Source organism: Pelodiscus sinensis, chromosome 11, assembly GCF_049634645.1.
Source record: "Pelodiscus sinensis isolate JC-2024 chromosome 11, ASM4963464v1, whole genome shotgun sequence".
In the NCBI taxonomy this organism is placed as follows: domain Eukaryota; kingdom Metazoa; phylum Chordata; order Testudines; family Trionychidae; genus Pelodiscus; species Pelodiscus sinensis.
This window is the reverse complement of record NC_134721.1, coordinates 6,278,856-6,301,394: the sequence shown is the minus strand read 5'-3', so window position 1 is coordinate 6,301,394 and position 22,539 is coordinate 6,278,856. Positions and strand designations below refer to the sequence as shown.

The 22,539-nt window shown below is 43.3% G+C and overlaps 1 protein-coding gene across 4 annotated transcripts in view; it reads right to left on the bottom strand.

Moving 5' to 3' along the window:
• SLC25A26 (solute carrier family 25 member 26) overlaps positions 1-22,539 on the bottom strand; it is a 154,002-nt gene that overhangs the window by 102,954 nt on the left and 28,509 nt on the right. For all 4 annotated transcript variants that reach the window (XM_075938546.1, XM_075938545.1, XM_075938547.1 and 1 more), the window contains 2 exons: positions 6,539-6,643; positions 4,492-4,539 (listed from right to left, as the gene is read on the bottom strand). In XM_075938546.1, coding sequence (XP_075794661.1) covers positions 4,492-4,539; positions 6,539-6,643 — 153 coding nt within the window. The remainder of the gene's footprint in view (positions 1-4,491; positions 4,540-6,538; positions 6,644-22,539) is intronic.

Below are 22,539 nucleotides of genomic sequence, written 5' to 3'. Positions count from 1 at the left end.
TTATCTGTGAGCAACTCATCCCACAAGCTGAAAACCACCTTTCTATTTTCTTCTTCAGCTCATTCCTGGGCTAGGACAAGCATAAAAACATTCAGTTTAGAATCAACAAATTGGCAGACTTTTTTAAAATTAGCACTTTGCATTTTCCACGAACGTGACATTTTAGCCTTCACTGTGGCATTGCTACTGTGAAGCTAATACACGTGCAGAGATGCATAGAGTGAAGTCATTTATTATACAGCGAGATATGGTAAATAGCGAGATTTGACAAGGTGCTTCATTTTCATTTGTGTTGTAGTCTCACCGATAGCAATGTCCGTGTAAGACATCTGTTGGAAGGCTATAACATTAGTGTAAATGGAAAAATTCCAAGGAGAACACAGGGTTTGCTCTCTTTTTCCCATGAACTTAACTTTATGGAATTTTAACAGCTGTTCTACTTGGTCATAGTTAATAAAATGAATTATGCAGGAATTAAAACTGGCTCAATTTTCTTGTGTTGTGTGTCAGCAGAAGCAGTACATTTGGAGACCTTATCACAGCTATTTTCTCTTGCCTTGCTGTAAGATCGTTGGAGAGTTTTTACAAACACTCTTTTCGATATTGGAGAAAGTGTAGCATTCACACCTGCTCTAATTAGCGTGATCTAATCTCTACAAAATGGTGCACTGCAACCCTAGAAAGTGTCTTTCTTACTTGGAATGGACAGTGTGAGAATTCCATGTCTTCTCTCAGGCCAGATCTACACCAGACCTGGAAGTTCAGCTCAAGATATTTTACGTAGCTGGAGTCGGCTTACCGTAAACTGAGCTTGGCGCCGTCCTCACAGTGGGAGGGCAATGGAAGCAAATGCTCCCGTCATCTTCCCTTACTCCTGAGAAGAGCAGGAGTACTGGCTACCGGCAGCCTTCTGGATTTGATTTGGCGAGTCTTAACTAGACTCACTAAATCGACCTCCAGAAGATGCATCGCGGCAGCGTCGCTCTTCCATGGCGTGAAGATGTGGTCTCAACGTTCTATGTCCTGCCACTTATCCAGACAGGAAAGTCTTCTTGAAGTGTCAAATACCCCCAGTATGCCCTAGCACAGCAGCTCTTTCTGTGGGGCATGAACGTGTGCCTTTCAGGCTGGCATTCATGATGCTAGTGACGTGGGGGGGGGGGACGACACATGCATCACTTCAGAGCATCTTATCTCCCTTGAGTTTGGGGGTTAGCTCAAAGGCAGACAGAAGCAAAACGGAGGACAATGTAGGTCCCAATAGGAAATGGGCTTTGAGAAGGAAGAACCACTAACAAGGGAATGAGAAATGTATAGAAATCAAAAGAGAAGGGAAATACACACAGTAGCCATCTGCCCCTAGTTAGGAGAGTGTCTTAAGCAATGGCTTGGTCCTCCACTCTGTTTCCCCACTGAAGCTAATCAGTTTGTTAGACCCTATAAAAAACATCCAATGCTGAAGCTCATACACTAAACCCCCCCTTCTTCTGTATCTAAAATAGACTTGTGCAAGCATGCAAAGAGACTCCATAAACCTCAGATTCAATGAGAATTACGTATCCCTGTGAGCATGCAATACAGGGAACACATGGACGTATCCAATAATGAATTAACATAGACCAGTGGTTCCCAAAATGTGGCCCGCAGACCCATAGTGGTCCACTACAGTACTGCAGGGGATCTGTGGAACGTTTTAAAATAAGGATTGGGCCCACTGTAGCCACTCTTCTTTTCTTTCCCGGGAGTGGGGGGGGGGGGGGGGGGAGAGAGGATCCATGATATTTTAATAGACTGAAAAGGGATCCATATGCTCAAAAAGGTTGGAAACCACTGACAGGCTTTTACAGAAGGATAAAGGCCTTCTGCATTTCTTCCTTCCTTAAGCATTCTACAAGTTAAATGGAGGAGGGAGACACCCAGAACAAACTTCAGCTTTGCAGCTGTTCCAGCTAAGAGTTCAATATGACTGTTTTACTCAACAACCAAATGGACATTTCACTGCAATACGCGGCATTTAGTGTCACAAAATGTGATGGCCCTAACACGGTGCTAAATGGAAAGGGGTTTTTAAAAAACAAACAGATCACCTATGATTTGTTTCATTCTGAAGAGAAACCACATTTCATTTAGCAATAATTTCTCTCATTGTATTGGACAGATAGTCCAAAAAAGCAATATTTCAACTGAAATCAGTTCTGAAGGATCATTTATGAATATACATGGCAGAAAGGACCTCAATTAAATTTCCAGCCAAGTCCTGCTATTTGGGGTAAACAAAGTTATCTCAGAAGGATCGCACACTGAGCTAGGAGAACGGCTTGGAAATTAATTACCATCCCGACATATGTCAAAACAAATTTTAAAGAGACTAGCATCCACTTGTAACCATGTGTTTTATCTGTTAGTATGCAAAATCTGTATTCTTTGGCATCTAAATTTATTCATTTATTCAGAACCCCTCAGAGAAATCAAAAAGGCTTGTTGCCCTCTTTTGCCTGCCTCCAGATGAAATCTGAGGGAATAACATGTGTTTAGTGAGCCAGAAAATAAGTACAGGATGAAGCTATCGTGGGGGTTAGGTTTCAGAAAAGCAAGTATCATCCTCACACAAATAACTAATTTTTGAAACACTTGGAATGGCTAAAATAAACTCTGGCATTAACATTTGTTGGTACTTAGAGCAACACTATATTCAAGGTTTTTTTGTTTTGTTTTTTTACTTTATGTATTAAGGTTTACACAATCTGTATATCTTTAACCCTGAAAACAGATTTGGGCATGAAGAAAAGTCCTTTAAAGCAATGAATTCTGCTGAAAGCAGACATTCAAATACTAATTAGTTAGCATTATGGTAATATAAATAATGAGTTTCTCTTTTCTAATGGTAAAAATTAGGGCTGTCACGCGATTAAAAAAATTAATCGCACTGTTAAACAAGAAGAAGAATACTATCGATTTAAATATTTTTGGATGTTTTCTACATCTTCAAATACATTGATTTCAATTTCAACACAGAATACGAAGTGTATAAGTGCTGATCCTGGGCTTCGCCTGGTGCTGCCCTGGCAGTGTTTTGAAGGGGCAGCATTCCACATACAAAATGCCTGCAATTAAGGCATGTTAATTTTTTTTATGTATTAATTCTGCTCTGTTTATCGCAGATGTTAACATGCATTAATTGATAGCCCTAATAAAAATCTACTCTGAGTTTATAAAAAAAAAGGCTAAGATTCACTCCTGATTATTCAGCTAAGTGACATTTAAGACCAAAGTCCAATTGCTATAGCTAACTAAACACTGTAGGTGAAGCACAATTCTGAACAACATTTAAACTATTATTTTCAGAGGAAACCAATCCTGTTTCCTTCTCTAAAATGTTCACAATGCAATATCTACTTTTGCAAATAACAAACCTGCTGAAGGAGTTTAAATCCATATCACCAGTTACAATCTGAGCAAAGGTGTTACGTTTAAATGTACAACTCAAGGAAGTTCTAAGACTAGAGTTACAACGTAATTGTTGGGAATCCTCTGAATAATATTATGGAGAGGGAATTCATATTCATCTTGCAATCTCCAAATGAAAACTATAGGCAAGTCACAAAGAGCAAATTCACAGAAAAAAAAATCACTACAATATAAACAATCTGATTGATCGTACAATCAGATTCCTGGGACAAATCTCTACTCCCATGCAGAACCCCACAGACTTCAGCAGAGCTTCTCAAAGAATCCAATTACAGGATTTGGGCCAAAACTTCAACTAGTACCCAAAGAGAGCGACAATACTGACATTGCCTGCTGGGCCTGATCTTGCTCCCAATTAAATCAGAGGGAACAGACTGGGCCCACAAAATTCAACAGCAGGAGTTTTTATTCCTTTCAAAAAAAGTCCCCCTCTTTGACCAAGTATAGCAACATCATGTTAAAGAAAGTACAAATCCTGAGATTGACCAATATTTTTAACCTTTCAAAAATATTTTTAGCATAGCTGAGTAAAGTGATCTTTCAGTATTTATTGTTCCCCGTGACAGCATTCCTTGGACTTACGATCAAAGAAAGCAGCATTACATCTGTAGGTCTCGCTGTGAAAGGCTGTATGTATTTCTTATACGGAAACAAGGACTAAAAGCAAGAGAGCGCCACCTAGGGTGTACACACTTACTGGATGCACATCACAAAACAAACAATTTCACCAATACTTTCATAATTGATCCATTTCCATTTGATTACATCCACACAGCATCAAAACTAAGAGGATCGAGGCACAGATTAGCAGCCACCTACATATCATAGATGCTTGTCCTTGTTTTATCTAAGCTCACGTTACATACGTACATGTTAACACTAGTTAACTTAGAATTAAATCTTTTTACTGAAAACTTGCAGAACCTTTCGCTTTGCGCAGTTGTACCACGATTTCTTTTCCCCCCCAACAAGACAGACTACAGTGCAACAGAACAATTACAAAACAGAAAGCAAATACTTTACCTCTCTTAATACCGTGCTTTTATAACCTCGATAAAGTCCTTGAATACCCTGTAAAGCAACAAATGAAAGCTTCAGCTATAGGGACTTCCATTAGCAGACACTACAATTTACTGATGATTAATTACATGGCAGGCATACCAGCCTGAGAGCAAGACCTGAACTTCCAATGAATTGACCATATTGATTATAGCACTGTACACGATCTTCCTAGGTTTACCACCTGGGGGTTTTATCTCCCTTTCAAAGCATGTTTAACGAGTGCTAAGAAGAATCAGATACCCATACACCTGGAGTAGAAAACAGATCCTATAACTTGAGTCGGAAGAGCAGGAAGGCACAGAAATACATTATTTCCATACTGTGACTGCTTATTATTTGCCATGTGCAGCTGCAAATCTAGAAGCCTCCACTCTTCCAAATGCATACATCAGCAGAGTAGCAGGATGGTCAAGTTAAAAGGGCCCACATGACAAACTGGCCATATGTCTGGTTTCTTAATTGCTCTGGTTCAGAGTCACTCTCAGGAAAAACTTTTGCATGTGTTATTTGTATACAGATGACAGAATTTATTAATTGCATATATACCAAAGTTCACCTTTCAGTACTTCCATGACAATCTCCCAAACACTGGTAGATCTTGAGGGTCAGAGATGGGATGGTAAAGGAAGAGAGGAGGAAAAGCAGGTGTTATTTTCCCCTAATTGGAGCTGTCTGAGAGCAACAGCCTAAAAAATATACAAGCCCAGCTATAAAATCTGCTCATTCCAACTCACCAGAAGGTTGACGAAGGCGGGAAAATTAGAGCTATTTTTTTTTAATAACTGCTGGTTTGGGGTGCCTAACTTGACACCTGAAAGGAGCTTGAATATAAGAAGTACACAGAGCTCGCCCTCAGAAAATTAATACCCTCTCCATACAGGTGTCTCAAGTTCAGCACCCAACGCTGCCAGATTTTTTTTTCTTTTTTCAAAATTTAGGTCAACAATATTCAACACGTTTGCAAAATAAAAAGTTACCCCGGCTGCCTCTCCCACAAATGCAATACTGCACACTAGGTAAGAAGGACTTTGCCTAAACGTAGCCACTCAGCCTTTCCTTGGTTTTGTCAGTGGCCTTTTTTTTTTTTTTTAAATGGTGGTAGGGAGAGAGGAACGGCCTGGAAACAGATTTCACAGCATGAGGAACATTATGAAGTTTTTGTAAAGCTGTTCTATCGTTCCTCCTCTTGATCTCTAGCTGAGGCAGCAGTGTGGTGGGGAGGGACAGAGGAAGCAACAGCCTCTGTTCGCAGCCAATCCTGGCCCTGAACTCAGGCTGTGGACAGGTGCTGCCGGACCTGGTGCAAGCCAGAACTGAGCAAGCCTGGCTCAGTCCCAGCTCGCGCCAGGTCTGGGACCTACCCCCACTGTGGCTCTGCATTTTAAATGTAGTATTAACCAAGCGGCTCTTACTACATTTAAAATGCAGAGCCGCAGCGATCCTGGACCCAGTGCAAGCCAGGACTAAGCTGGGCTTGCTCCATGCTGGGTCCAGGACCAACCCCCGTGGCGGTTCTGCAGTTTAAATGTAAATATAGTAAGAGCTGGGCGTGCTACATTTAAACTGCAGAACCACAGTGGGGGTTGGTCCTGGACTCAGCACAAACCGGAACAGAGCACCTTGTCCCATCCACTAATCGTGTAGTCGATACAAATTGTATCGACTACATGATTAGCTAATTACCCACCTCTTAACATCCTTACTACAAATCCCAGGAGGCCTTTAATGCTTTAATTAATTAACCTTAGCTGTTGCACAGACAGCTCTGTTACTAATGGGGCTGTGGAACCAGAAGACTGATCTGAAGGAGTTAAATTACTGCATAAGGCATTATAGAACCTAACAGATTTCACCCACATTTCCAGATGCAGATGCCCAGATATAAAGAGGAACATGCCAACAACTCTTAGCCAAAGGATAGTGTTGGAAAATTGCTAGGAACATACAGCTCTGGACTTGCAGAATGGTTGGAAGTGGCGATAGCTCACAAGCTCTGATCAGATCTTACCTCTTGATACAAAGTGTTGGAAAGAACTTTAAAGGTACCAGACGAAGGGGAAACTTGAGCCCTCTGCTTTACAACTTCAGAAGGAACCCGGATAAGACAGGCAACCTGTAAAAGAAGCATATAATTAGACGGCACACCCCTAAGTCCACGTCCCTCATATAGTTAATGTGGTTTCTTCTCCTTCCCCACAGTGAAACCTGCAAAAAGGGGACCAGTCTGCATATTTCTGAGTTGAGCTTAAAAACTGCTGGTGAGACACAGACTCACTGTCAGTGCTGTGTGCTTGCTGCAAATTGAACTCAGAATGCACAACGCTAGACCAACGAAAATTGGAAACATCCTCCACAAATGTCTCAGTTTGAAAGTAATTCTCAAAGCAGAAGTGGATTTGGGGTGATGGATCGTTAAAGAAAGGGGACAAGTTTGAAAGTGATTTTGAAGTCATGGGAATCCTTCCCAATATTAGCACTATAAATAGGACACATGGGTCGGAAATCTTTCCTTCAGACCAATTCACATGTGGCTTGTTTTCAAGATAAGACAGACAATATAGCATTATGTTCTCTAGTGACCAAGAGTGAGGAATGCTCCACCAACCATTCGATGGAAGTAAAATATTGATTGTTGAGTCCCTGTCAAAGGCTCAGTCAGTGCAGGGAGAAGCTAGTGCCAGCTCGGGTGTTTCCTGGTTTCTCCAGACAAAAGACCCGCCATCCCATGGGGAGAGTCTCAGGGCTGGGTGTCAAAGGATTCATTGCAACTAGGGGCTCTCCCCAGCCTTAGTTACAAAGTCTAACCTGTTAGTGCTACCCTCTACCACCTGAGATCAGTGAAGGTTGAGCGTGTGTGTGTGTGTGTGGTTTTGAGGACCGAGGTGAAGGCTCGGTGGGTGAGTTGTATCTCTGAAGCAAAAGGGTGTTTGCTGTTCGGGGGCAGTGTAGGTGTGTGACAAGCTTTCAGATGTTACTGTGAAGATAGTAAAGAGAGTGAAATGAGCTCAGTTTGAAAGTTCGTGTTGCCTCAAGTGCTAAATTCCTGGATTTTTTTTTTTATTATTATTATTGCAGACATAGGAAATTACTCACTTTGGCAAGCGTGTGCAGCATTTTCATGCTGCATTTGTGGCCCATCTGTATCAGAAGACACTACTGCTACATAAGAAGCACAGGTAAAAGTGCAGCAGGAAGAATAACTCTGAGGTGCACTTCCCCAAATAAGGGTGCAAGTAACTCTTATGAACATACCAAACCTGCTCAGCGCTGTGTGCATTTCTCCTTAGATTAGCTGCCCAACACACACACTCCTCTCTTCCTGCTTTTTTTCTTTGCAAACCAACAGGACTCTGCTTCTAAGCTTCCCCCTGACTTTAGCTAGCACCATAAGGCACCCCTATTCCTGCTCTGTTACTCTGTTTCTGCCCAGTTTACTGAGGATTTTTCTTTTGTACATACCCCTACGTTGTCGCTTCCAGGAACCAATTGATCTGGCTGAGCAGGTAAGTCACCCAGAACACCACATTTCAGTGAGGGTATCTAACTGGCTTCCCGGTCACAGCTGGAGTTCTACTGTGCAATGGGAGAACCTGACCCCTGAATCTTTCCGCTTTTCTGCAGTTAAAATCTCAGTTTTACCAATGCAATGGAGCAAGGGGGGTATTTGCGTTAGTGACACAGCAACACTGGAAACCCAGCGAACAACAGGCTATTTTTAAAGATCAAGGGCTACATTCTTCCCTGTATTTCACCCTTTGACATCACACCAGCAGTGTCAAGGAATCACGAACAGCCCCTATAGATTTTTCCAGTCAGAGAGATTTTCTACCTGGTGCAGAACTGACCCAATGGTTTGGTGCTAGTTCTCTTCCCAGACTCTGACAGACAAGACAGTGAGAGGGTAGAGAGAGACGTGGGCGCATTTACTTGTAACTCCAGCAGTGCTGCTCTAATGGTCTAAAAGTGTCTTCTGGCCTTCAAACTAAGTTCTCTATTACTACCATTAGGGATGTGAATGCTTCACCGGTTAGTCTCACCCTTAACTAGGGACTTAAAATCCCATTTCATTAGATTAGTTAACCCTTCCCCCTCCTGCAAGGTCATTCTTGGCACCACCAAGAATAGCGAAATTCATGAATACTGGGAGTTGTGGCTTCCGAACTCACATAAGGGCCAGGCAACCGCAGGGAACTCCCTCAGCTCCCAGGCCCACCACCTCCCTCCCAGGCCAGAACGGGAGACCACCATAAATAGGTGGAATGGTGAATAGCGATGCCGCAAATCACGAGGGTCTCCTGTATTCACACCTCTGCGCGAGGTAGTTATACCAATGTTATTCTGTGATGTAGACCACGTCTCAGACTACAGTCCAAACCCTGCTTCTGTCTACATAGAAATCTGTGAAATTCAGGTTTAGACATAGGGCGCGAGGACTCTAAAGAGGTGCAGAGTGCCAAGACCAGAAGAAAAACTGTGTGTAAGCTCAAAAGCTTGTCTCTCTCTCCAACTGAAGTTGGTCCAACAAAGGCTATGACCCTACACACCATCTCTCACCAATACTCTGGGACCAACACAGCTGTGGCAACATTGCATATACAAATCTTAGCTGTCAGCATAACAAAGTTGCCTGGGGCTATTGCAGTTGCACTGGGGGGGGTGGGGCTGGTGCCAGAATATGAAAACTATGAAGATGGCTTAAACCACTGTAGCCCAATACAAGAAAGGAACAGAGAATATGGCACCAAAACGAATTTAAAATGAAATGTGTTTTAAAATGTTGTGCATTCAAAGGCAAGCGCACAGAATAAAAAAAATCTGTTCCTCTAAAAATGAACTCAGACTCAATGTTTGCAAATCAATTACGCCGCTCATTTGTATATATTGATCTACATGATTAGTAGTTTGTCAGGTTGTACAAATTGAACAAGCGTAACTGGGAGCGTGTAGGACTACCTTTTTTAACACAGTGTAAAGTTTAATGTCTATATTCAAAAGTGACCATGAAATAAATTCTCTTGTAACTTGCAAGTACAACAGGATGAGCTAGCGATAGTCAAGAGTCATTTCAAAGAGGTACCACTCCATGGGTGCTTCAATTCCAAGGGTCAAAAACAACAAATGACCCCAATATGTCAAGAAAATAAGAATTGTCAACTTTTTTTGTAGTTCTGCATAAATATTTATAGAACTTCATGCTTCATAACACTCCATGTTCTTACATTAGCTTTTCATGCCTTAAAAGTACGGAGGCAGGAAGAAAACTTTAAAAAGGCTTTCAGATGAAAAACAATCTACCCAACCAAGGGGGTACAAAGAGCCCAGCGTGGCTTCCTGACTTCTGTGGCGTTGCAATTTTGGCATGAGAGGGGTGGCTACAAAGTCATGTATCTCTCTATTTCCTACAGATATTTGCAGTACCTTCCATTTTGTTTCATATTAACTTTGATGTTTTTTTCCCGATTTGAATTTGAGTGAGAAGGGAATATTTCATTGCACAAGAACAAAAACAAATGATTGCATTCTACTGCTATGAAAGAAAGTAAAAGCTAATGTCATCCCATTCCCCAGGTCTATTGTCAGATTGGTTCCATAGGGCACTCTTTGCTCACAAGTTTTTGTTGCAGCTAGACAGAACGCTGACATTTTTACTGCGCATCTGAACTTACCACTCGTTACGTTATTGTTTTTGCATGTGTATCTTACTATCAGTCACAACTAAGCATTCTTCTGATGTGATCCGAGCCCACGCCTTCAAAGAGAAAGCATGCAAAATTAATGCCACACCGGCCTGGTGGGCCACAGGATGAAAAAGTAGCAACCTTAATTTCAATGGAGAGGAAGAGGGGATTTTTCCATTGATTTACTGTACTCAGACTTAAAGCACTTCAGTGGCTTACAGGTAATGCAACATGAATTAAGATAATGCAATCAATACATGCCCTATCATTTGCTTTCTGTACCAGTGGTGCTTTTCATCCAAAGACATTGGCCTTCAGCTTTAAATGACGATTGACGAAGAAGAATCCAGTGTAAAATTTTAAGCCACGAGAACATGTGTCTCTCACAAATTCCTCTGAATTACAGATGGCTCAGGGTTAAATCTGCAAGTGTAGGCCATGATTAATGGCTAATCAGTAAGTCTCCCCCTTAATGGGTGAGGTTTACTGGTTACGGTTAACAGGTAGGGGCTGGAGCAGCATCCTCACCCGCCATGGGTAAGGGGCTGCTCCACCCCGGGGGGCCTGCTGTGGGTGGGGGTGCTGCAGCTGGAGCAGCCCTTGTCTGAAACCATCCTTCCTCCATTCACCTCCCTCCCCATTTAATCGGTTAACCAGTTAACCTTAACATTTTACCGGTAAACCTGAACATGAGACCGGTTAGTCAATTAAACAGGATTTTATGTCCCTAGTCATGATCTCCTAATGAGGTCCACAAAGTCAGTCTCTCTGCACTTCCTTCTCCCCTCTCCCTCCCCTATTTATTTTGGAACTGGAACTTTAATAACTCCATTCAGCTGAAGAAGTGGGTTGTGCCCACAAAAGCTCATGATACCATCTACATGTTTTATTAGTCTTTAAGGTGCTGCTAGACTATTGGTTGTTTTGTAAGTTTTTCCAGTTACAGACTAACTCGGCTACCCCTCTGAAGCTCTACAAACTTAGGGTACGTCTAGACTACATGCCTCTGTCGCCAGAGGCATGTAGATTAGGCTACCAGACATAGTAAAATGAAGCGGCGATTTAAATGATTGCCGCTTCATTTAAATTTACATGGCTGCCGCGCTGAGCCGACAAACAGCTGATCAGCTGTTTGTCAGCTCAGCGCGATAGTCTGGACGCACGGGTGGCGACATCAAAGGTATTTGTCAACCACCCAGGTATATCTCATCCGAGGAGGCTTACCTGGGTGGTCAACAAATACCTTTGATGTCGCCACCCACGCGTCCAGACTATCGCGCTGAGCCGACAAACAGCTGATCAGCTGTTTGTCGGCTCAGCGCGGCAGCCATGTAAATTTAAATGAAGCGGCGATTATTTAAATCGCCGCTTCATTTTACTATGTCTGGTAGCCTAATCTACATGCCTCTGGCAACAGAGGCATGTAGTCTAGACGTACCCTATGTAACAGACGTAACCAAGACAGTCTCCCAGGATAGGATAGTGTTGCTAATTATGCCTGCATATTTAGAATTTGTGGGATGGAACACAGTGTAGACTAGAGCAGGTTTCCTGTGCACTCAGCACCCCAAGAACTTGGAATCCACTCTATCCCTGGTGCAGCCCTGTGGACTACCAGTGAGGAATGAATTTGGCGCTCCATTTCTGTCTGAAGTTTATACCCCTTCATCGCCTCTAGATATACAGATATAGTCTCCAAATGATCTCAACCTTCACAAAGGCCTTGTCTACACTAAACCCACCCACCCTGTCAATCTCCTCTATGGGTACATCTACACTAGCCCCCTAGTTCGAACTAGGGAGGCTAATGAGGGCGACCGAAATTGCTAATGAAGCGTGGGATTTAAATATCCCGCACTTGATTAGCATATTCCCAGCCACTCGCCATTTTGGAAACTGACTAGCCTGAAGTAACTGCCCGCGTCTATACATGGCAGAGAAGCGGGATTCCGAGATAAACCCCTTAGTTCAAATTAACCGTTAAACCTCATTCCACAAGGAGTAACTAGTCCCAAGGGGGGGCTAGTGCAGATGTACTCTATGGGACTTCAGCTACGCATATAGCGTAGCCGAAGTCAACATGCTTACAGCAGAATCTTGTGCATGGTAAGGTCGGTGGGGGCTGCCTCTCCTCCACACCGGCTACTCTTCTTGTCCTGTGGAGTACCGCAGTCACTGGAAGGGCGCTCAAAGATCGATTTATCGTGTCCAACCAGATGTGATAAACTGACGGCCAGCAGATCAATGGCTGCAGCCTTAATCCCTGGCATAGTGGAGACAAGCCCTACGACACTACGCAATTGTATGGATTGGTCTCTGCATAGGAGACAAAACTGATTTCTGTCAGGCTGCTTTCAAGCCCTTTGAAGTCAGTGAAAAGCAGTGTAGGATACTGATCCTGCAAACAATTTGTGAGAAAATGGTGTTTGTCATTCTACACAGTTTATTTCTCAAAAGATAATTATGAACTCTAGTGATACACAGTGCTAAGCAAGTCGGAAGTCTGCAAGCTCTCCTCTCACACTAGTGTGCCCATGCATGCTAATCATGAAACACGAAATCTGAACAAAGGCTGAAATACTTTAGAGATAAGCTCAAATAATAAAAATTGGCCTTAATGGCATCATTATGCTTCTAGCTTTATTTTACAGAGCAGGCTGCCTAATGTGACGATATTAGCACCTGTTGTCTTATTACCCTTTTAGTGTTATAATTATGGCTGGAAAGAGTCATGAATTTCAAAACATTTGGTCTTAAATCATTACCAGATGAACCTTGTGAAATGTGTAATGAGGCATAAATCTAAGCGCACTTCTAATTTCCTAGTAGCGTTTGCTTGTTGGGGGAAATCGCCACTAAAAATGTGTGTATTTTATCATTAGCACTTATCCTCGCCTTGCTAAGAGGTGTATTTTTCAAATTAACCAAAGGAAGCATGCAGTTTTTCCATCTCTGGGAACAAAAATTTAACTACCAGACTTCACGTGTGTATCAAGATTGCCATCTTCTGGTCAGAATTGGATTAGCCTATAGAATGGCTCAGTGCTGAAGGCCAACATAGATATAAAAAGCTTTAGAAGCGTAGCCAAGTTAGTCTAACAGGAAAAACTAAAAAAAAAACACAACGGAATAGTCTAGTAACACCTTAAAGACTAAATAGTTACAAGAGGCAGATAAGAACCATTAGTTTGCACTTAAAAAGGAAGATGACCAACACAAGTGACCAGTGTTGGTCATCCTCCCTTTCCAAGTGCAAACTAATGGTTCTTATCAGCTTCTTGTAACTATTTAGTCTTTAAGGTGTTACTAGACTATTCCGTTGTTTTTTTTAGTTTTTCCTGTTACAGACTAACTTGGCTATGCCTCTGAACCTTATCTACTCACGGTCTCTTTTTTTCTTCCTCCCCCTCCTTTTTTTTCCCCCCCCTCTCCCCTTATTTATTCTTGGATCTGGACTTCTAACACACCTGTAACTTGAAGATGTGGGCTGTGCCTACAGAAGCTCATGATGCCATCTACATGTTGTGTTAGTCTTTAAGGTGCTACTAGACTATTTGTTGTTTAACACAGATATAGTTCAGGGTTCTCAATCTTCATTGCACTGCAACCCCATTTTGATAAACATTATTTCACGACCCCAGGAGCGGGCACCAAACTGAGCCTGTCCAAACCCTGACACTCCAGCCAAGGTCAACCTTAGCAACCCCATTAAAAGGGGGTTGAGATCCACTTTGGGGTCCCAATGCGGATTCCTAGCTACATCAATCCTCCTGCACGGACACGTCTTTTGGTGTATGTGGCTTATTTCAATCACTGAACTCTGTTCCTAATCAACTGAAGCAAAGCCAAAACAAGTCTGGCTTGAACTGAAACAGAAGCGTCTACCGAGCCTTTTGGGCTGAGAGTCACATCACACTTTAAAAACCACATGAACTAAAACGATTCCAACTTCCTCATGTGGGCAGCTGCTTGCTGCAAGCTTCCATGGGGGTTTTGAGAAACACTCGGAGCTGACCAGTTGACAGGAATTCAAATACTGACTTCAATGGGAGCAAAGTTAAGCAGTGATGAGCACTGTTGAAAGTGCCACCTTTTGGTGCATACAGACGTTTGGAGAGAAGATTAGTTATGAGGGAAAATTTAGCTCACTTAAGAAGAGTTAAAAACTAAAAGGTGCTCAGTGTAAGCTGATTAATACCCGCTGAAGAGAACAGGCCTTCGTGTAATATTACCAGTGTTGTCTTCAAGTCATCATTGTCAAGTCCAAGTCAAGTCCCAAGTTGAGTCTCAAGTCTTAATTTAAAAAATGTCAAGTCACTTTTGTACAAGCCATCAATATCGGCATTAATGGACAATTTTTTCACCAAGTCGATTTAACAAAATTAGCAAGTCTCAAGTCGAGTCTCAAGTCACAAACAGGGAAGAGTGAAAGCACACAGAAAAGATTACCTAGAGGCCCTCAAGGTATGTGCACATCACCACTGATAGAGAAATCAGCAAAGGACAGAGCTCGTACCGCATGATAATGCTAAAGAAAGGACCGAGCCAGAGAGGTAAAACCCTTTCCACCATTAGTGTGTGGTATACTTCCTTTCAGTCCCACCAGCTATCTACTCCATAGACCACTCTGTAACTGTCTTACACAGCTGAAATTACTAACAGGGGAATGGAGAGACAGTTACAATTCCTGTTTTCTCTCCTAAGGGACTGATCAAGTTGTCTTTATCATTCAGAGAAGCAAAAAGTCAGGTCATTATGAATTGGCATAGAAAGGTATAGCACAATCCAATACTAGTTATAATGCAATCACTAAATTCAGTGCTATTTAACACATTACCAAAGCTCGTAAAAATCGCCTCTGAAATTTTGCATTTTTCCTCTATGCAAATAAAACAAACCAGACGTATCCTCCAAAAACATCTGAAACACAACCGACCAGGCATGAGGAGTTGCTACTGACGTCTTACGTAGAACATTTAAATTGGGTTGAAGCAGGCCATTTCTCCAGCAGAAGGGGGAACACAGATGCCACAGTGCTTTTCCCCACTTTGTGACTTGGGAGAGCAGCTCCAGGGGCACTTCTGGTCTCTAGCCGGCCATGGTCCTTGCACTTTAGATGCTCTCTCTGGTGCTTACCTGCCTCCCATGACTGCAGTACCCGAGCACTTCACCATCTTTAACATATTTATTCTCACAACCCCCACTGAGATATGGACAGGTTGGTCTCCCCATGGTACAGATGAGAAGCTGAAGCCTAGAAACTAGGCACTAAATCAGGGTGGACAAGAAGATGGGTTAGCTCCTGGCCGGCCGGTGCTTCTAAATCTACCTTTGCCTCTGCTGGTGGGGTCGCTTGCAGCTCCTATTGGCTTCAAATCTCCACTCCCAGCCAATGGGAGCCGTGGGAAGCAGCACAGACCAGGACACGGCTTCCCACAGCTCCCATTGACCAGGAATGGCAATCAGTGGCCAACGCCCGCACCTGTGGAAGCGCAGGTAACTATAGCAGCAACAGACTGCCAGAGTCCAACCATGGGAACTGAATCCGGCCTGTGGACCAGTATTTGCCCACCCCCGGGCTAGATCCACAAAGGGAGTTAGGCACTCTCCTGACACTTTAGGAGCCAAAATCCAAAGTTTAGATCGGGGAGGGAGACCTTTTTTGGGTCGGGAGTCGCTGACCCACAGAAAAATCAGTCAGGGGCCACACACAAGTGAGAAGCCCTTGACTGGGACGGAAAGACACACCTCACATTCCCCTCAGACACAGGGGCCCAGGCTAGTAGATGTTGTGTGCTCCAGCCTTGTGGGTGGGTGGCAGAGGGGCTGGAGTGCCAGTGCAGGCTCCCCAATGAGGGGGAATCCCTGAGCCTAAGGGGCCAGATCAGACCCCTGGGCATGAGGTTCCCCATGCTTGGTTTAGATCCCCAAACCCCCTACACAGCTGCCACTTGACCCTATAGGCACCAAAACTTCCACAGTGCCTACATTTCTGCTGGTAAAGGGCTCTCCATTTCTATCAGTGTGCATACACACAGGCACCCAAGTCCTGATCCTGCGGAGGTGCTCTTAGCTCACCCTTAAGAGTCCAGCAGGCTACAGATCCCACTGATAGGCAGGCATTTCAAACTCCTGCCGCACATCTAGCCCCAAGGTCACACAGGAAGTCTGTGGTGGAGCAGGGATTTGAACTAGGGTCAACCAACTCCCAGGAGAGAGCCCTGACCCCTAGGCTATCCTACCTCTCCATCAGCCAGCTAAGGAAGGGAGAGCACGCAGCCTTTTCTTGCTCAATCGGACCTGAAAATTGTAACATCCATCTGGGCGACACAACATCACACAACTACAGTGCCATTCCCCAGTGCCCAAGAGCCAAGAGAGCAGAGCATGGGAAGTCAGGCTTACTCCTGGCTCTGAGCAGGGCAACTGCCAGTCTGGGGATGAAGGCTTAACTTTCCCACAGAACATCAGGCCATCCTACCATGGCTTCGGGGTAACATTTTCAAACGTGACTTTGGAGCCACTGACTTTCCGTAAGACGGAGGTTCCCCAGGATCAGGTTTTTAAAGATATTTTGCCAGCTAACAACTTGGAGTCAGGCACCTAAATACCTTTAAAAATCTGACTTTAAGTCTGCTCTGCAAATGTGACTTGTAAGAACTTACAGCCCCTGGAGGCTTTTGAAATGTTTACCCTTACTCTTCGGCTATGTCTACACTGCGCATTGTTGCACAAGAAGATATGCAACTGAGATGCGGTGATGAATATCGCTGCGTTTCATTTGCATACCTAATGAGCCGCCATTTTTGCAGAAAGAGTTTTTGCGCAAAAAGGAGCTGTCTACACTGCCCCTTCTTGTGCAAAAAACCCCTCTTGCGCAGGAGCCGTTCTTCCTGAAAATAAGCAGCAGAACAGCTCTTGCGCGAAAGACCCATCGGCAAAATGGCAGCTCATTAGGTATGCAAATGAGGTGTGGCGATATTCATTGCCACGCCCCATTTGCATATCTTCTTGTGCAACAATGCACAGTGTAGACGTAGCCTTTATTTTTGCTGCTCTAGCTGCTTGCGAGCTACGCTTTGCCCTATGACTAAGGTTTTGTTTTCTTGAGTTCTTAGGAAAGACACTGTATTGGTTTCAACGAGTTTTTGTTTCGGTACTCAGAGGGCTGGGAAGCCTTCGCTGCTGTGCACCATACAAATTTAATTTCTGATTCACCCTAGCGCTAAGGGAACATTTTTCAGTCTGGTGCCATTCATTCTTAAACACCATTTGCATAAGTTTACTCTTAATCAAATGAAAATGCAATGTGCTACACTTCTATAGCATCTTATATCCAAGGAGCAGAAAGTGCTTTAGAGACATTAAATTAAATCTCACAAAAGCCGGGCAAGGTAATTATTACAGACATTTGGGGAAAACTACAGCACAAAAGCGGCTAAAGGGTACACCTTTGGAGCAGTAGCAGAGCTAGTACCAGACCCCTGAATTCTCAGCCAAGGCCTGAAAGACTCTGTACCGCAAGATATATTATTTTCCTTTTGTCTCTGAAATGGAATTGTTCTGTTCGCCTTGGCCTTACATCCCCCCCTTTGATCTTGAGACGTGATCTATCTCCCACTTGCAATCTTTGGGAATTAGCTCACAGATTTTTATGGGGGCTATCTGGGCCCCTTAAGCAGCTTTCCTTGCCCTTTAAAAGTGAGCAGCAAAATATCCTGATTACATTTATACGTATAGGATCAAAATTGTGCCTGGTGCTGCACAGAGTAAAAAAAACTACCTTAGTTCTGATCTCACTACTCAGTTTAATGTCCATATAAATCCACAGTTACTGCTGATGGACACCACTATCCACTCAGAATCAGACGCAGCGGCTCTGCTGTGGTATGACTTCTCTCCATGATGCAGAGATTCTTCCAAACATTCCCGGACCTCCCAATAAAACACACCCTTCGCTGCATCTGTAGTATCTGATCCTTGCTTACCTCTGTCACTCAAGATGTCCTGGAAAGAGACTCAAGGGACTTAAATAGTGCTAGAACATGAGGCAGAATCACACCCGAGCTACTGCAGAAGAGTTCTATTGGCTTCAGGAAACAGATTTAAAACACTAAGAGTCTGAAAACCTATTCAAACCTGTCAGCCCTCACTTATTAGTACTTCACCAGCATGAGCTAAACCAATGTAAGTGAGGGTTAAACCACTCTGAGTGTCTCTACATGAGGGGTTTATACTCAATTATAAGGGTTTCAAAAAGATTTCATTAAGTTAATGCAATTTTTATAATACAGCCGAGCTCAGAGACTCAGAAGTCTCTCCTTGCTCATTTGAATAGAGAAGCCTGCATCTCCGATTGCATCTAAATGTGATACAACCATCAGAAATCTTGGCATTCACCTCCAGGGAATGGGGTGGAGGGGAGAAAGACCCATAACTGATAATGTAGATAAGCCAACAAAAATGCGTTTAACTTCATATCTCTCTTCAAACAGAGGTGCAACAAAGATTTTTTTATGCTCTTTGCATTAGATCTGCCCACAACTTTGTAGAGAAAAGCTTCTAACGCGTTTAATTTTTTTTCTAACATGCTGCTTAAAACAGGCTAATATTTCTTGTATATCACAAACTCGGAGCACCTCAGTTACTATCTAAAATGTTTCCTTTAATAGATTGAATACTTGGGTTTTTTTAATTTCACATGTGAGGCTGATTAATAACCACAATATCTTAACTTATGCTAACTGACATTACAATTCTAGCTGGAAATTCCTTTCCTGTTCTCTTTTTGGTTTTCTAATTAAAATTATATCCTCACCATTTGACCTTCTCATTTAATTATTATCTAACATAATAATTATTATAAGGCATTTTTTCCCCAAGTCTTGAAGAACCTGCTTGCATTTTTCTTCTGGCCACTGAAGAGAAAAAATAAAATCAACTGAATTGAAATATACACATCCTCTCTGCAGACAAGTTCCTCTCGCTGAGCCTGGCTGAAATTCCACATTGCAGCATGTGACAGACTGCTCTATAGCTCTCGGTGTGTATCGTGTTACTAAGAAACTGATACAAATTTGGCTCTTCGGAGCATGTTCCAGTTTATTAAAATAAATTGGCTCCTTTGTTCATGTAACACATGGAAGGAAGATTGTCATCTCCCAAAAACATCACTTTTTCTTCCCATAAGCTCCAATGGTGGCTCCTGGCTAGGAAAAAAGAATTCAGCAAAGGGAAGAGGAGAGAACAGTATTTACATCTGATTTCTTAGACACTGATATGCCTTACTGAGACATTCAAAGAAGGTTCAACACCACCCATCTCTGCGCATCGGGCGCGTGGCCACAGGGTTATGCGCTTCCTCTGAGCAGGGAAAGCTCACCCTGACCGTTCAAATCCCAGATAAGCCCTCTCTTGTGCTGATGACACCATCTTGGCAGATACCAGGGATAGAAAATGAGAGGCCCGATGGCTTAAGCTAAAGACCCACTTCTCCCAGCTGACTCATCCCCTGTGGATCGGACAGAGAGGGAGCCAAAAAACACTCATGGGGTGGATGCTGGGGGGCATGGTTTAGGGGTATAACTAGTATTTTTTATACATAGACCCTGAAGCACTTTACACGTGGGTATGGACCATAATCTCTCTATTAATGGTGTAGATGCCCAGGGGGTTACACGAGGAGCCAGCCCCTGAGTTGACAGCACCCCCAGGTCTCAGCTTGCAAAGTCTGGAGGTTTTGCTTTGATCGTGAACCTGAAAAATGCTAAGTTTATGCCCACCACAGAGTCAACCTCCCACTGCTTGAAGGCACGACCCCCTTCAAACTAAAGGCCTGCCCCAAAGCTCTCTGTAGACAACAGGAGCCTGGAGGTTGATTGACCACAATGGGCGTTGGATGAATCCTTGGAGCACCGAGAAGACAAGACGAATCTGGATCTGTCTTTCCTGCTTTTCCTTCTCACAGTGATGCAAGAGAGATTTCATAAAAATTCCCCGCTGCTCCCCTAACTGTTGAAAGACAACGTCTGTTTGGAGACATGCCACAACACAGAGGTACTTTGGATCTCACTCTCCGCAAGGGGTTAGAAATGGAACATACCAGGGGCTGTAACGTGCACAGAGTTCCTGTTGCACCTCAGGGAAAGCAGCACCAATGATCCCAAGTTCCCTCCTTACCCTTCTTTAAGGAGACACTGGTTGGAATTTCCTCAACAGCTTCGCCAAGTGCCTCCATGGCCATTAGAGGATGAGGTGGCTCAAGTACCCCAATCTGCCATGCCAAAGCATCCCACACTCCTGCCTCCCACCCATCTCTCTTCCAGCAGCCTCGTCAGCCAGTGGCCTTAGCTGACCGATGCTGAAGTAGCCCATTTCGCCTCTCCAGCAAGGCATTTGTCATTGGATTTCTTCTCCCAGCTGCTCTCTTCCCAGTCTCCAATAGGAAGCTGATTTTGAGCCGCCTTGTAAACAGGGTGCACCCAGACCAAGCTTGACTTTCACTGGCCTAATTCTTGTGGGATGTTCCCTTGTCCAATCTGAAGTAACTACTGGCCACCTCATTCTGGCCCACGCCTACACTGGCTAACATTTAGGTATGGCCCAAAGGTCCTACACATTTGGAAATTTTCTTCAGTCCCAAGATGAAAAGGCTGAATTAAGCCCTTTGGTGGCAAATTAGGCAGCTAAATAGCTTTGAAAACTCCAGTCTTTGTTTACTGTACTTACGATAAGCACTCACCCTGGTTATGTTAGATCACCGACTCTGCTTCAACTATGTTTGCGTGCAGTTGCCATAAAGAATGTAAAGGGGTCTTCATATAAATGTGAATTAGTCCCTCGGTCCAACTGTTAAGACCAATATCCGTGTGGTGCAACCTGTCCTGGTGACACTTGTTTCAGTGAGTAGGGATGTAAAACCCCATTTAATCTGTTAACCAGTTAAACGTTATGTTTAACCAGTTTACTGCTTATGCAGGGATCGGTATTAAATCTATTAAATTTATATTTTTCGTTTTAAAAACTCCACAAGCCGGAAGTATTTTTCTTACAGCAAAGAGTCGCTTCCGAATGTAACGAGACATTCCATCAAACGTAAAATGATCTCCCGACAGCATGGGGTAAAAACGATGTTACAGGAGGATCAATGACACTGAGACTCTAGTTAAGTGAAAGACTGTGAGGATACAACCAGTGTTTTCTGAATTCTCCTCAGTTTCATGCTGAATAATGAGCATTTTAAAATCTCCTCAAACTTTGTGAGTAGGACTGGCCTCATGCTATGGAAATTTCACCTGCGTTACAGTTTGCCAAACCATATTCCTCTTAATATGGATTCTTGATCCCCTCCACCTTCCTACAGCCTTCTTTCCTTAAAAATTAAGGGCAAATTCTTAACTGGAGTGAACTTGTCCTAGCTGCACTCAAGTCAGTGGAGGTAAGACAACTTACATCAGTTGAAGATCTGCTCCCATGGCCCACAATGAGGGCTTCTAGGTGCTATAACAATACTACTTAATATATTATTAATAATAATAATAAATAATAATAATAATGAGTGAAAGAATGCAAGTTCAGATGAAGCAGGTATCAAGCTGCCAAACTAAGAGGGTAGCTGTGTCATCCTAAAGGTATGCATTGAATAGATTCACCAACGCATGAATCTTGGGAGCTGAAGAAGAGAATGAAGGCATGTGTGTGTAGGAAGACAGAAGAGGCACTGTGTGGCTGACTGGTAAGGTGACTGCCAGTTCCTAATTTGCTGTTTCAGCCTTTAATTATATGATGTATTTGTTGGCAGCATCTGTGGATTTCTGCCAGCATTCATCTTTATTTACAAGCAATTTCAAGCTGCAGCTTTTAATCTGAGCTTCCTTCTTATCTAGCTATACTTCTTCTCCGCCTTCTCCACTCGGTCATAACAGCAGCCATTTCATCTTCTCTGCAGCCTTTAGACCACTGCTCAATTACACTCCTGCACAGGGGCTTGGCAAAATACTCCAGCATTTGTAGATCAGAGCTAGCATAGATTAAATGTATGAATATTTCAATCCCCTCCCATGATTAATTCAAAAGACAATGTACATTCAACAATCACAAGCACTGCTTGTCTTGCCAGCCTCAGCAGGTCCCGCTGCTAACTGCTTGTATCATTTTATACTCAAACCAAACATGCAGTGCGTGCCCACACGCATGCGTGCATGGTCACACATGACCACCATCAATACCATCGTGGGAACTGTCAGTAAATTAAAGGAAAACAGTCCATTTTAAACAATTGGAACCTGTGTTACTAAAACCACCTTAGACTATTAATACAGAAAAATTCCTG